This window comes from Sander lucioperca, chromosome 2 (genome assembly GCF_008315115.2).
Source record: "Sander lucioperca isolate FBNREF2018 chromosome 2, SLUC_FBN_1.2, whole genome shotgun sequence".
Taxonomy (NCBI): domain Eukaryota; kingdom Metazoa; phylum Chordata; class Actinopteri; order Perciformes; family Percidae; genus Sander; species Sander lucioperca.
The window spans coordinates 6428294-6439541 of record NC_050174.1 but is presented as its reverse complement, the minus strand read 5'-3'; the positions used below and the strand labels follow the sequence as shown (position 1 = coordinate 6439541).

The 11248-nt window shown below is 36.2% G+C and overlaps 2 protein-coding genes across 3 annotated transcripts; both read right to left on the bottom strand.

Annotated features, from left to right (window-relative positions):
• Positions 1-404: 404 nt before the first annotated feature.
• On the bottom strand, positions 405-6249 carry polb (polymerase (DNA directed), beta). Its single transcript, XM_031305666.2, has 14 exons — positions 6025-6249; positions 5657-5714; positions 4667-4733; positions 3681-3755; positions 3503-3561; positions 3223-3272; positions 2979-3030; positions 2786-2840; positions 2638-2710; positions 2475-2545; positions 2256-2342; positions 2047-2114; positions 1731-1870; positions 405-1591 (listed from the first exon to the last, which is right to left on the bottom strand). The coding sequence occupies exons 1-14, from the start codon at positions 6083-6085 to the stop codon at positions 1497-1499; spliced, it is 1011 nt and encodes a 336-aa protein (XP_031161526.1). The 5' UTR covers positions 6086-6249; the 3' UTR covers positions 405-1496.
• A 156-nt stretch (positions 6250-6405) lies between these two features.
• enkd1 (enkurin domain containing 1) lies at positions 6406-10276 on the bottom strand. Of its 2 annotated transcripts, none has more exons than XM_035991119.1 (8): positions 10001-10276; positions 9323-9413; positions 8757-8981; positions 8396-8568; positions 8166-8264; positions 7809-7951; positions 7010-7146; positions 6406-6894 (listed from the first exon to the last, which is right to left on the bottom strand). In XM_035991119.1, exons 2-8 carry the CDS (start codon positions 9405-9407, stop codon positions 6734-6736), a joined length of 1023 nt encoding a protein of 340 aa, XP_035847012.1. In that variant the 5' UTR covers positions 9408-9413; positions 10001-10276; the 3' UTR covers positions 6406-6733. The 2 variants fall into 2 exon arrangements, with proteins under 2 accessions (XP_035847012.1, XP_031161895.1); XM_031306035.2 differs by having other exon boundaries at positions 8166-8309; positions 10001-10273.
• Positions 10277-11248: the final 972 nt, after the last annotated feature.

The window sequence follows — 11248 nt, the reverse complement described above, 5'->3', positions numbered from 1 at the left end:
GTATATCATACAAAAGTCATAGTAGGCTATATGTCATAAATAAGTCAAAGTATAGTATGTCAAAAAAGTCATAGTAAAGTATGTCATTAAAAATGTGATAAAAAAGTCATAGTATAGTATGTCATAAAAAGTCATTGTATAGTATGTCATAAAAAGTAATAGTATAGTATGTCATAAAAAGTTATTGTATAGTATGTCATAAAAAAGTCATAGTAGGCTATAGCATGTCATTAAAAAGTCAAAGTATAGTATGTCATAAAAATGTGATGAAAAAGTCATAGTATAGTATGTCATACAAAAGCCATAGTATAAAGTATGCCATATAAATGCCATTACATATTTCATAGTATAGTCTGTCTAATGATTAAGTCATAGCAAAATATATGAAATTTGACATTGTATAATTTCTTTATCCATTTATTTTACTCCTTTATACTCAAAGTTAACAGTTGGATATTCAAAAACACACAGTTTTCCATTTTTTTTTTTTTTTATATTTTCAGAAATGTTTGCAATCATCCACATACAAAACTGAATCCAAATCTTAATCTTCAAATTGTGTGTTACAGATTAAAATCTGTCTCCCGGGTACACTGTAGCAATATTTCAGTTACCAATTTCTTTAATATACTGCTTTCAAAATGCCACCCTAAAAAGCACAGAAGATACAATTATGTCCTGACTTAACACGCATTATCATTTTCACACAACCAAATATAAAAGATTATTCAAGTCTACCAGTGTAACAGTCATATATTCACACATCAACTAACAACTGAGAAAATGTTTCTCATTTATCGCAACAAATCAATGATCTTTTTGTGCCAAATTAGCCTCATTGCATTTCTTCTTTCCAAATAATTAGTTTACCCAACTTAGAGAAATACTATAAGTTTAAAAACGCATACTCTTAAATGTCCATGGTGAATGATTTTTTTTAAACTACTAACATAAAGCAATACAGCTGTGCTGTCTGAATGTGTAACAATTTTACATTAAAACACTTTGCACAACTCAGCCAAAGAGTTAAAGGGCACTACTGTCAAGGCAGAATGCATTGATGAAAGTGGTCCTCATTATTCATGATGGACGAACAACTGTAACAGAAGCTAGTTCTTTGAGTTCCTCTTAGATTATGGTATAATGCTTAACATGAAAAAGTGTGGTCAAAAAATAAATTAGTTAAGTTTTTAAACATGATTTAAAAACTTGCTTAAATATGGAGCCCAAAAGCCTTCACAGAGATACACCATGGAGAATTAAACCGAAGATACAAAAAAAATAATTTTGTTGTGCAGAGCATGACATTTTAGGTTAAATGTCATTAAAGGGGATGGTTTCAATTTAAGACAAGTAAAAAAATTAAAATGACTTTCACAGTTCTTTTCAATAACATTGCTGAATAGAATACTAACACACAAATTGGTACACATGCTTCTCGTTTGCAGGAAAGCTGTAGCGTCAAATACACATGTAACTGTACGCTGTTCTTTACTTCACTCGCTGCGGTCCTTTGGCTCTCTGTATTTGTAGTGAATGTATTCAAAGATGTCTCTCTCACTATCCACCAACAGAGGCTCGCCTGCCACACCTACAACAGATCCACAAAGAAAAATAGCTGATATTATTAGTTTAAAGCATGAATCACTGGTTACTGACTGATGCCAAAAGACACACAGGGCTGGAACAGAGTTGAGCAAGGTCATATGTCACATTTGACTGAGACTCACCAGTGACCCCAACTGGCCGAATGGTGTACTCATTGAGAGTGAAGCCCTTCTCCAGAGCATGAGTTCTCATGTTTTTATTGAAGATATCACTTCCAGTGAAATACAGAACTCCACAGTAGTACTGGTCCTTGGGAATTAACCTAGGGTAAATGGAGAAAGGGCAGTTAAGAGAGCAGGAACAGACAGTTGATTAGAAGAATAAACAAATAAAAACAGAAGGTTGCCTCTTTACAGTGTTTGTGGTATATCCAATTGTACTGTGGAGACAACGTTTTAAGTGGAAGATCATAGATTTGAGCAATACAAAGTAGGGCACCTAATATCAATACGCCTGTGAAGGTATTCTTCCTCATCTTCATCACTCGGTTGCAGCTGGCAGACTCCCTAGAAAACAAGATCCAGCACATCACGACCACAGTCATGCGCTTCATGGGTTGGGTGTAGTTACTGTACTAACTGCGTTATCAATCACAACATCAAACACATACAGCTGAGCACAAGAGAGAAAATAAGCACAAGCCTCACCATGAACTTGGTGTCTCCTTTAGACAGGGTGTCGGTCACAAACCCAATAGACTCCAAATGCTCGACGACGGCATGGAGGAGCTTGGGCTGGAAAAAAAGATAAATAGAACAAAATAAATTGTAAAAAGAAAAAAACAAGCCAAACTGCGATTAATTGCATTATTAATGTAGTATCCATTTACAACATGATATGTGAGCCGCAGTAGAGAAGATTCTTACCTGCTTCTGAGTCTGAGAGGTGTAGTCTGGGTGGGTCAGCAAAATATCAATATCACCACTCGATGCTGCACCTGGAAATTATGAACATGTGAATCAATATCACGACTGATAGAGTTTAAACTCCTATCATTAACTGAACATCAACTGTAAGGGAAAGTTTTACCTCTCCTGTAGCTTCCACAGATTGTCCCAATATATTCTGTATCGATCTCCTTCAACTCTCCAAGAATAAGAGTCTAAACAAAACACACCGTGTGAGAACACTCAACAAAACTAATTTGAAGACAACAAAAACGTAAATGCTTCATCACCTCCATCCGTTCCATTTCAGCACGTGGAATCCTTTTCTCAAATTCCTCAAAGTACCTGAAGGTGGCAGAATAATCCATGAAACACAACACGTATCAATAGAGAAAGACTTTAAAATATTTAAACAGAGGTTTATTTTGGTACTACTGAATTACACATTTGTAAAAAAAAAAAAAAAAATTCAGCTAAACTTACTTGAGTCCAATCTGTTGATGATGGTTTAGCTTGTGCTCAATCTTTTTCAAATCTAAAAAATTCAACAAAAAACAGCAAAGAACATTACTCATTTTATATCATACCAAAGCTAAATCTATATTGTGCACATGTATTAATCATACAATACACTGCATGTGAAAATCAAATCAAAAAAAGTCACACAGACCAATAATAAGATTAAACAAACATGTTTGAACAATTCTAATAAACAAACTAAACAAACCTTCTAACGTCTTCACCCCTTCTTCAAAAAACTTCCTGGCGGCAGCAGGGCTGAAGTCAAGACCCAAGAGATGCAGTTTGTTACATGAAGCACATACAGTAAAATTACATGAATAGATAAAGCTTAACCCATTCCTGCATCCCTCTGGAGTGGCCACTAAAAATCAACTGAAATGTTTACCCGGTGCATTTTGATTCGTCATCATGCATGTCACTGTGAATGTCCATATCAAACATGAGCTTTAAAACAGGTTTTTACATTGGTATGTTTAACGACATACCCAATTCCAGTGACTCTGGTAAGGAAATTGATGGATGAGCTGGTGTCATCGTTACGGATCTAGAGGAAAACATAAAAGTAGGACATCAGCCTGTGTAATACATTGAAATTGAGCTATTTTTAAACACATACTGTTACAGTGCGACATAGATCATGTATTACCACGCCACAACACCCACCTTTTCCAGTTTCCGTAGTTTGCCAGTTTGCAGGAACTCATCAATCTTTTCAGCTATTTTAGCTCCAACACCATCCTGTCAAAATGTGAGAACAAACATGAGGGTGCTGAATAGTGCGATCTACAGCAGTTATGTAAGATGGGCAGAGTAGTACTGTTAACAAACAAAGGCTACAGCAGAGGGCATCACATAACACACAACCACAGCAACATGAGCACATTAGCGGTAGGGAAGACAAATAATGATGGAGTCTTTTTCCAGTTTCCAGGCACCATTACACTGAAATAAACTGCCAATAAAGCAAATCAAGTCAGCTGTCCTGGTTCAGTTTAATACAGAGACAGATATGAAGAGATGACTCTAAGATGTAGTGAATCTGATCAATTGAAATTGATAAAAAGAAAAATGACCAAGAAAAAACATCCACAAACAGTGTGGACATGCCAAACTCTGGTATGGCTGTAATTTCAAAGGGGGACTATGGATTAAGATCATTTTGAGAAATCAAGCCAATTCTTCTCCTATGATGATCCTGATCATTGGTTACACCAACCTACTTTCAGACAGTATTAAAAGCATAAAAGAGAATTTCTTAATAAAGCAATGTTTGATGAGTAGTTTAATGGATTTATCCATGCGTACAAGGACATGTGAGCCAAAAGCACAAGGGTGACATGATACATTCAAAATCAAACCTTTATACTGAAAAACACACTGAACAATACTGACCAGTACATCAGCACCATATATCTTCCACTACAACTACTGACTCTTATACCCTTCAAAAAGGTAGGGTTTATTGCAGGACTGGACACTGCATTGCTGTGTCTCAGTTGGTAGTTGCTACACAAAATCCCATTATGCATTTAGATCAGTGTCACCAGGTCAAGTTTTTACATATTTACTGTGTGTCAAATAATTCACTAATGCGTATTCTTTTTAATTTTATTTAACAACTGAATACCTTAAAACCAAAACCCACATACCAGTTTCTTGGCCTCTTCGCCACTTTTGATTTTGTTAGGGTACTTGGAGATGGTAGATGCTGCTTTCCTAGACAGGGGATAAGCACAATGATTTGTAAAAGATATATAAAGCATAAATTAGATCTTAAAGACATATAAAGTAGCAAACATAATGTGGTGATAGAAAGCTCCTGTTAAATGCCTCAACAGAACCGTTTTGTTAAAATTACAGTTTACACTTTAAGTTTTACCACATTTAATATTTAACTCTCCTCCCAATACGGCATCAAATGTATTATACACTCAGTGGCCAGTTTATTTAGTACTCCTAGCTAAAACGTCTAAACAATGCACAAACCCTACCGCCATGAAGGTTATAATTTTCAGTATTTGTTGAAACTATTGTGAAGAGGTTTTATTTCAACAGTACGGTAATTTCGGAGGCTGTGGTATATATTATTTGACAGCCTAACTGTATAGTGATTTACAGCCAAAATCACTGTAAAGTTGAAGAACAGTTTCAATATAAAGTGATTGTTGGTCTTCATAGTTTTAAAATGGAAATTGAGTTTATGCTTTCTAAGCATCAGAGATTGCTGTATTGCTGTATTGCTGTACAGTATTACATTTGTTACATTATTGTATGAACAATAATGCAACCCTCTTCATCTTTAACAAAGCAAGGTTCAAGTATCATGCATGTCATTTGTACAATTACAAAATATTCGTTGCCAATGAAAATCTTAGGCTCAGGCACCTTCCAACAATTTTCAATAAATAACTACAAAAAGAAAATCATGTTAGTAAAAGCAAAATCTTCTATAAATATAATTTGCGTAGACCGTATTGCAAATAAATAAAACTAAATGTAAACAGAATGCAATCGGAATGTAGTAATTACATATGCATAACGATAAGTAATACATAATATACAGAGGTGTAAACGGTTTTGAAACAGTACCTCAGACAATATTAAAAAGCACACCTCACTGCTGAGGCTTGAGAGCTTACCTGTAAGCATTGTACTTGTGTATCGCCCTGTTGACGTTTTTCTCGTAATTGGCCAGCTCTGCAAACAGAAGTAATGGCTTTATATTTACGTCATACTCCTGCAGCTTATAGCCACTATTTTAAGAACTGCCAGCTCGGCTGAAGGCATTTAAATGACAACACAGTGACTATCAGCGCAGAGATAAATCAGATTTTAGCTGCAAGCAAACCAGATAACAAACGCAAGACAGAAATAACACAATTTAGCATATTTGTTTTACAAATAAATACGAATTAACGTTACGCAAAGTTATATGATTGTTTTTACTTAAACACAGAACCCAGGTGTCACGCTAGCTATTGTTAGCTAGCTAAGCTTCTTCGCGTACCGACAAGAAAGTCTGTTATTCCCTCATTTAGGGATTCCTGTGGCGCTTTCCTCTTGCTCATTGTTGCTTTGGCAAGTTCTCAAATGTCCGTTTTAAACTTAAACGGCCTTGTATGTATGCATGAAAAGTTAAAACCTATTTGTAGGTTAGGCTAGCCTCTCATTAGCTAGCTCAAGCTGAACAATGATGAAGGACGTAGAGGGGGTGGGGCGTGCGTCACACGTCATACATACCCAGAGTTGTGACGACAGCTTTCGTCAAGTAGTAGTAGCAACGTTCAAATAAAATGACTTCTTCAGCACACCCAAGAATTTAAACCAATTCTGAAATTTTAGACATACAATGACTTAACAAATGTATTCATTATTACAAAACAGACAATTTTATACAAAGACAAAACACATTGTTTATTTTTTCTTCCAAGAGAAACCTGCATATTATTTAGTAGCATGAATATTGTTCTTTTTTAAACTGATAATAACTAACCTCAATGGTTGATCTTATGTAATAATCACTCAGTTTATGATATATAATTTTAAATTTAGTAAAAGGAAAAATACTTTCCTCACAATAAAATGATCATCTATTGTACAAGGTTCCGTGTTTTGTTACATTATGCAACTACAAAATGAAAATGAATCTCGATAAAGCAGTGAATTTACAGGAACATCTCCTCTTCCTTCCCTCTCCTCCTCATCCTCCTCATGTGTTAGGAATCTATTTTTACATAAACTTTGTCCCTGGAGAATATTTTAATGGCCTCCTCGATTTCGGAAAGCCTACAATCAAGATGAGCCCGACGTGAACGAACACTCAGATTGTCAGCTTTGAGAGGGAGAGACAGCAGCTCAGTCACCAGTGAGCGATGGGCTGAGGAAACAAAAAACTAAATTAGAGAAGCAAATACTCACTATTCATGTAGTACCTTAATGTAATGTTGCCATCATTAATATAAGGGCAGAGATAAAGAGCAACAGAGACATACTCTCTTTGAGGGACTTCAGTGTCTCCTGTCTCTCACTCTCAGGCATCAGGGTGTGACCAGCTGGGGCTGTAGGATCAGGTGCGTTCCTCCTCCTCTCCTCCTCCTCTTTATGCCACTGCTCCTTCCTTTCCTCAAGACTGAGTGTGCGTTTATGTGTCAATGAGAGGGAGAATAGAAATGACAGCAACAGCATTATAATTGTGTCAAGAATCATGTGATTTTAATATAAAATAGAAGAATCACTAAAATCTGATATGAAGAGATGTGTCCTGTGTAGTAATATTATCGATTAGTGATTTTGAGTCACTGGGTCATATTACATGGAAGCTATTGAAAAGAAATCATGAAATTTCCATTAAAAAAAAAAAAAAACAGACATATAATAATATATATATTTTTTATAACATTCTTGTAAATAACTTTTTTTTCCTTCAATTTTTGGTTATTTTTGGTTGTGCTTCTTGACCGTTTACAGTACTTGCTTTTATCTTCTATTTGCTCTATGTTTATTGTTATGCACCAAACACCAAGGCAAATTCCTTGTATGTGTGAAACGTCTTGGCAATAAACCTCTTCTTGATTTTCTGATTTCAGAGAAGCACTAAAATCCCATATGAAGAGGTGTGTCCTTTGTTTCCAGTGTAGTAATAATATCTGTAATTGAGTGGCTGGGTCATATTACATGAAAACTATTGAACAAACTATGAATTTTCCATAAAGAATATTTATATAACTTTTGAGTAGATAATTAAATTTGATTGTAAGGTAAGGATGTAAGATATGGCATAAGAATACTCACTACTGAGGCACCTGTCCCTTGACTGCACTGGGGACAGGCTTATCTCTAAGGTTTGTCAGTGACTGGGACCGACGCATCACAGTTTTTCCTGCAGACCGGGCATTATGTTTTATGAAGTCTATTGTCTGGCCTTGCACCTGTAACTGTATCCACATACAACAATGTATGGAATTAAAACAAAAAGGAAATAATGCAGATACACATCAATGTGAGCAAAATGCACATTCATGTTATATGTTTGATAACTACTTTTGGAGCAAATTACAAGAGTTGCCAATATATATAATCAATATACTATACCTCTTATTGTCTAATCATGTGTGTATAAATAAATACACCTTTATTGGCAATTCTCACTTGCAAGTTCTGGTCCTGTATGGAGTTGCAGGAGGCAGGGCGTTGCAAAGCTACACTAGAGGTTTTGGAGCGTGGTCTTGGTGGGGCAGTAGAGTGGGCCTTCAGAAATGTTTGGCACTGTGGTTTAATAGTTGGACTAGAAACCTGCATTAAAGAGACTGGATTAAAAGTGAACCAGAGGAAATCATTATAACTCAAGGACTTCCATCTTTTGCAGACATGCTCCTTACCTGTAGCTGGACCATCACCCTGGATGGGACGTTCTCATATTTGGAGGAGGTCCAAAGAGCTTTGACTGGAACCGGACGAGACTGTGCTCTCTCAGCCTCATGCTCTTTGCAGCGTCTCTGGATCTCCCTGAGCCGACGCACATTCTCTTTACCAAAGTCATGTACCCGCTGTTCTGAGGGTCAAGAATCGCAAAAGTTGTCTCAATTACATTTTTCATTTTTTTCTCTTAGTTGCTATGACAATTAAAAAATGGAAAACAAGAAATAAGAACATACACTGATACTATCCTTCAAAAGAAAACAGACCCGGTCTTTTATGTATAGCACAAATTTACAAACCTGAAAAATGTATTGCACTTACTCTGTTTGGGAACAGGGGTGATAGAGACACCTTCTAGTTTGAGTAGTTCTCCCACTACCCCTCTCTGTCCTCGTTCCAGAATATGGGTGGCATTAGGACTGATACGGGGACGATGTGGTGCAGTACGAGCACTGTAGCAGCCAGGGTACAACACAGGATCTGGAGCGAGTGGCCCTGAGAGCAGGGCCATAGTCCCATCATGGTTTCCCTCTAAACGGCCACGTGCTGGAGAAAAAAAAGAAAAACTAAACAAGGTCACTTAAGGCTAATGTTTTGTTAATAAACTAATGAGTCCAAACACATGAAGACAAGATGTCTAAAATAGCAGTTTCCCACATGTGATAGATTTGTGTCATGGTCTCATGGATGTCAAGAGATTAACTCCAAAGAATCCACAACAGTTCTAACAAATCTAGTTGTGTTGATGTTGTCAAAAGGAGACATCCATCTTATTATTATTATTATTATTATTATTATTATATTGAGTTTGCCCAAAATTACTGGAAAATAACACAAACTGTTTAAAGTTTTTTTTAATATAGCAGAGCCCCATGGCTGCATCTAACCCGAAGCAGGTCGTGTGTAGTACTGAGGAAACAGAGAAGGATCTGGGGGGATTGGCCCAGATATTGATGAAGGTCCCTCACACATCTGAAGCTGTAAATTGTGCAAAAGAAGAAGAAAACAGTAAAAAGGTACAAGCATCAGCTGAGAAATATAATCAAAGTCAAACATAAACATACATTTTTCACAATAACTTGATAATGATTGGTAAGTGTTAGTACTTAATGACAAGCAAGATAGAAAATAACTGCACTTTTCTAACAAAATATATCCTTGAGGGTTTAAATCACACCGAAATAATGCTTAAGACTATGCAGAAGTGTAGTTTCTGTTTTGATCAGTCAGTAACGTTGTGTGGTGGCTGCAGTGCAGCTACAATGAATGAATGGATAAATCAATCAGTCGTTCTTGAGATGCTATGAAAATTGAGCCCATCGTGTCCATACGTTGTTACCTAACGCCGTCTAGCTATAAATATTGTTAACTTAATTAGCTAGCTAGCTAACGCTAGTATTTTGTAAAGTTAGCTAGTTAGCGTTAATCAACAAGGGCTCTTTCGACCCGAAACTATTTGCAATTGTTTACGTCGACCAGACAACTTTAACCGGTTACGTTGCATTACTACTGAACGTTGCATTACTACTGACCGTTGCACAAAGTAATCAAGAAAATGTGTTTACCTTTATTATATATCGTCTTGTTTATCAGTTGAGGATTTTGTTCACGCAGACTGATGACGCTAAGGTATCAACACTTGTACCAGGATTCTTCACCATGGCAACGGGGCAGCCGCACATAGAACTAGATTTGACAGAAGAGAGAAGTCCCCCCCAAAGTCCAAAACAACAGTCTCCGACTTCTATCAAAACAATTTAATTTTACCAAATCAATTTAACTGATATTATTAATTTATCAAAAATAAGACACGGACACAGCGGCGGATTTATAACAACAGCCTGCAATTAGTGTGTTACTGCCAACTATTTTGTGTCAGTTCAAATTGTGGCACATCATTTTGTAGACTAGCCATAAAGGGACTGCAGGTTTGAGTTCTAAGTTATAGCAGGTGTATTTCTATTCTGATCCTGCTGGTGCCTGTGTGCAGGAACCATTAAATCCCTGAGTACTGCCTTTCAGGTTTACTAAATACCACCTTCTAATTAAATTCGACTGCCATACCCAAACCCAAACTATAGCTCTAATATTAACTATTGTACCCTTAATTAAAATATAACTATCTAAAAATAAATTTGATTGCTGGAACATGCTGGAAAGGTACTCATTCTCAGATTAAGTTCTGCCTGACAGGTTTTCATTAGGGCAATACACCTTCTCATATACAGTCTATGCAATACACCCAGTGTTCACGAGATATTGCCCCCGAGTGGTCTAAGAGTCTTATTACACCAAAACAAATGAAGTGTTTACCAATGACTGTATATTAACCTAACCCCCTAACTCTAATTTTACAGTATATGGTGTTTACACATTTGTTTCTCCCATTGTTGTTGTTTCACACTGGCAGTAGCTATTATAATTTATATAGGCTTATACAATTCAGGCATTGTAAGCATATTCCTCATATTTTTCTGTTACTGCAACGTGAATGATCAAAATTCGAAAGAGTTTTACTTTCTAAACAAGCTTAATTTTTAGTGGAAATCTGTGGAAAAAGTAGATACAGTTGTTGATGTAAAAAATGCATCATCAATGCATAATAAGCCTAATAGGCCTAACCTAATAATTTTATATATAGACCTATATGCATATTCTACCATTAAAAAATTATAATTCCTTTTGCCATTGACATTATAGAAGTATTGAGTGGTATTATCAGACAAATCGGTCAATTAAATACAGATCGGTCAATTAAATACCTCCTGGGCACTGAAGATCGTCAATGTTTACAGTGTGAACCCGATGTAGCT

Excerpts from the sequence above, each read along its gene's own strand:
- enkd1 (XM_031306035.2), bottom strand. The coding sequence starts at position 9,407 with ATGTGTGAGGGACCTTCATCAATATCTGGGCCAATCCCCCCAGATCCT. Across the intron at positions 8,982-9,322 it reads CTACACACGACCTGCTTCGG|CACGTGGCCGTTTAGAGGGA; the intron begins GTTAGATGCAGC and ends TTTTTTCTCCAG. Across the intron at positions 8,569-8,756 it reads CACCCCTGTTCCCAAACAGA|AACAGCGGGTACATGACTTT; the intron begins GTAAGTGCAATA and ends CTTGACCCTCAG.
- polb (XM_031305666.2), bottom strand. The coding sequence starts at position 6,085 with ATGAGCAAGAGGAAAGCGCCACAGGAATCCCTAAATGAGGGAATAACA. Across the intron at positions 3,031-3,222 it reads AGGGGTGAAGACGTTAGAAG|ATTTGAAAAAGATTGAGCAC; the intron begins GTTTGTTTAGTT and ends TGAATTTTTTAG. Across the intron at positions 2,711-2,785 it reads CTGAAATGGAACGGATGGAG|ACTCTTATTCTTGGAGAGTT; the intron begins GTGATGAAGCAT and ends TGTTTTGTTTAG.